The sequence below is a fragment of the Numida meleagris genome, unplaced genomic scaffold (assembly GCF_002078875.1).
Source record: "Numida meleagris isolate 19003 breed g44 Domestic line unplaced genomic scaffold, NumMel1.0 unplaced_Scaffold534, whole genome shotgun sequence".
Classification (NCBI taxonomy): domain Eukaryota; kingdom Metazoa; phylum Chordata; class Aves; order Galliformes; family Numididae; genus Numida; species Numida meleagris.
In genome coordinates this window covers 11,193-14,035 of record NW_018364750.1, presented here as the reverse complement: position 1 = coordinate 14,035, position 2,843 = coordinate 11,193, and the positions used below count along the sequence as shown (strand labels likewise).

Sequence of the window (2,843 nt, the reverse complement as noted above, 5' to 3'; positions counted from 1 at the left end):
CGCTCCTCCCTTCCCATGTGGGAAAGCAGCAAAGAGCTCGGCCTGGGGGGCTGAATCCGACCTGGGGGGCTGAACCCGGCCTGGGGAGGGGGGGTCGGAACAGCTTGGGGGGCTGAACCCAACCGGGGGGGTCAGCCCCCACCCCACAGGGCCACTGCCCGCTCCCTGCCTCCCGTATGGCAAAGGGAAACCGCCAGGCTCCCTTCTTCGCTCCCCCCCCCTCCACCCCACAGATGTCGGGACGTGATGGGAAGGGGGAAATAATTTATTTCTGCCCCAGAGGAAGGCAGGATGTGGGGCAGGGCGTGGGGCAGGGCACGCCAACCACTCACCCACCCTCGGGGGCTGCCGAGCCGGTTCCTTGGGACGGGCGAGCGCCGTGGGGGCCCTCGCCCCACGCCAGCAGCACCCCACAATTATGGGGCGGGCCCGGCCCAGCTGCTCGCAGAGGCAGAGAGGAAGGCTGGATGGAGGATCCCAAAGAGCTTCTGGAAGAGCCCCAAAAGTCGCAGGGTGCCCGAAGGGGACGCGCCCCACCGCCGTGGGTCCTACAGCGCCAACGTGTCCTTGATGAGGCGTCGCATGGTGGTGGTGACCGAGGTGCCCAGGGTGTCGGTGATCTGGTAGGAGATCTTGTACAGGTAGGGCTGCACGTCCTTCAGGCTGGTGTCGAAGACGTTGTCCACCTCGGACTGCGTGGGCATCTTGGGTAGGTACTCGTGACGGTTCATCACCTCCACGATGTTGATGATCTTCTCGCACAGCTTCTCGCCCACCTTCTCGCGGCAGATCTGCCGCTCCTGCTCGTTGGCCAGGTTCACCACGTTCACTTTGATGGTCCACAGCTCCCAGGGGATGCACTCGTCCGAGAAGGGCCAACGCGACTTCTTCTTCTGGTAGAACTCCAACGAGATCTGCCCCATCCCGTCGCTGCCCGAGCTGCGCAGCGCGTCCTGCGGGTGGCACGTGGGATGCGAAGGGTTAGGAGGGACCCCCAAGGTCCAACCCCCAGCAGCAAACAGGGACAGGGGCCTTCAACCCAAACCACTCCTCGGGTCTTCTGGCTCTAAGGTTGACCTCTAGGGCTCCTTCCAACCCAACCAACCCATGGTTGACTTCTAGAGTTCCTTCCTCCCCAATCATGCCATGGTTGAGCTCTAGGGCTCCTTCCAACCCAACCAATCCATGGTGGACCTCTAGAGTTCCTTCTAACCCAGCCATCCCATGGTTGATCTCTAGGGCTCCTTCCAATCCAACCATCCCATCGTTGACCTCTAGGGCTCCTTCCAACCCAACCAACCCATGGTGGAACTCTAGGGCTCCTTGAACCCAACCATCCCATGGTTAACCTCTAGGGCTCCTTCCAACTCAACCATCCCATGGTTGACCTCTAGNTCCTTCCAATCCAACCATCCCATGGTTAACCTCTAGGGCTCCTTCCAACCCAACCAACCCATGGTTAACGTCTAGGACTCCTTCCAACCCAACCAACCCATGGTGGAGCTCTAGGGCCCCTTCCAATCCAACCATCCCATGGTTAACCTCTAGGGCTCCTTCCAACCCAACCAACCCATCGTTGACCTCTAGGGCTCCTTCCAACCCAAACATCCCATGGTTGATCTCTAAGGCTCCTTCCAACCCAACCAACCCATGGTTGATCTCTAAGGCTCCTTCCAACCCAACCATCCCATGGTTGATCTCTAAGGCTCCTTCCAACCCAACCAACCCATAGTTGACCTCTATGGCTCCTTCCGACCCAACCATCCCATGGTTGATCTCTACGGCTCCTCCCAACCCAACCACCCCATGGTGGACCTCTAGGGCCCCTTCTGACCCAAAACAACCCATCGTTGACCTCTAGGGCTCCTTCCAACCCAACCATCCCCTGGTTCTGTGGATGGTCGTTAAGATCACTGAACCATCAAAACGTTTGAGTTGGATGAGACCTCTCAAGGCCATCTGGTCCCACTCCCAGCAACGAACACGGACAATGTCTCTTCAGCCCAAACCACTTCTACAGTTTTATGGCTCTAAAGATGGTCTTTAAGGCTCCTTACACAACCCGACCCCTGTAGGGCCACGAGGTCACCCCGTAGAACCACCCTACCCTCCAGAAAATCCTTCCTCCCATCTTGACGTCATCTACAAACTTGATACGACCCCACTTTAACCAGTAACGCCCACCCCCCCGGCTCCCTCCGGGCCCCACACCTTGAATTCCCCCACAGCTTTGCGCAGGGCCCGGTCGAGCTCCTCGGAGGAGACGCGGACGTAGGCGAAATCGATGAAGTCGCAGTCCACGTCCTGAGTGCCGACGGTGCCGATGGAGTAGGTGCCCTCCTTCTTGTAGTGGAACTTGCCGGTGCTGCGGTGCAGCAGGACGGTGTGCAGCACGGCCAGCATGGCTTCCTCCACCTGCCGGCCCTCCACCGACACCTCCAGCACTTCTGCGCGGCAGTTCATGGCGGCGGCGCGGCTGCGGGGGCCGCGGGAGGTGCTGCTGCGGGGATGGAGGGCGTCGGGGTTGGGGGTCCTCATCCCCCAGTCCTCAAGACCCACAGGCCCCAGCCCCTGTCACCTCACAGCCACGGCCCCATTCCCCCACATCCACAGGGCCCCTCGCACGCACAGGCCCACGATCCACTTTGCCCCCAGCACCCCCCACCCACGGGCCCAGCTCCTCTTGCCCATAGGTCCCTCACGCCTCAAGGCCCTGTCCCTGTCACCTCCAGTCCCCCCACTTATGGGCCCAGCCCCTCTCATCCCCAGTCCCTCATGCCCATAAGCCCTGGCCCCCCACCCATAGGCTCCTCACACCCCTCAGGCCCCGTCCCCTTTGCCCC

General features: G+C 61.1%; 1 protein-coding gene across 1 annotated transcript; it reads right to left on the bottom strand.

Annotated features, from left to right (window-relative positions):
* Nucleotides 1-247: 247 nt before the first annotated feature.
* ATG101 (autophagy related 101) lies at nt 248-2,822 on the bottom strand. Its single transcript, XM_021383779.1, has 2 exons — nt 2,212-2,822; nt 248-953 (listed from the first exon to the last, which is right to left on the bottom strand). Exons 1-2 carry the CDS (start codon nt 2,536-2,538, stop codon nt 549-551), a joined length of 732 nt encoding a protein of 243 aa, XP_021239454.1. The 5' UTR covers nt 2,539-2,822; the 3' UTR covers nt 248-548.
* Between the last annotated feature and the right edge of the window lie 21 nt (nt 2,823-2,843).

What these genes read in the sequence shown, in the direction of transcription:
- ATG101 (XM_021383779.1), bottom strand. Translation starts at nt 2,538, where the DNA reads ATGAGGACCCCCAACCCCGACGCCCTCCATCCCCGCAGCAGCACCTCC. An exon ending in AAGCTGTGGGGGAATTCAAG is followed by an intron (nt 954 to 2,211) that starts GTGTGGGGCCCG and finishes TGCCACCCGCAG; the next exon opens with GACGCGCTGCGCAGCTCGGG.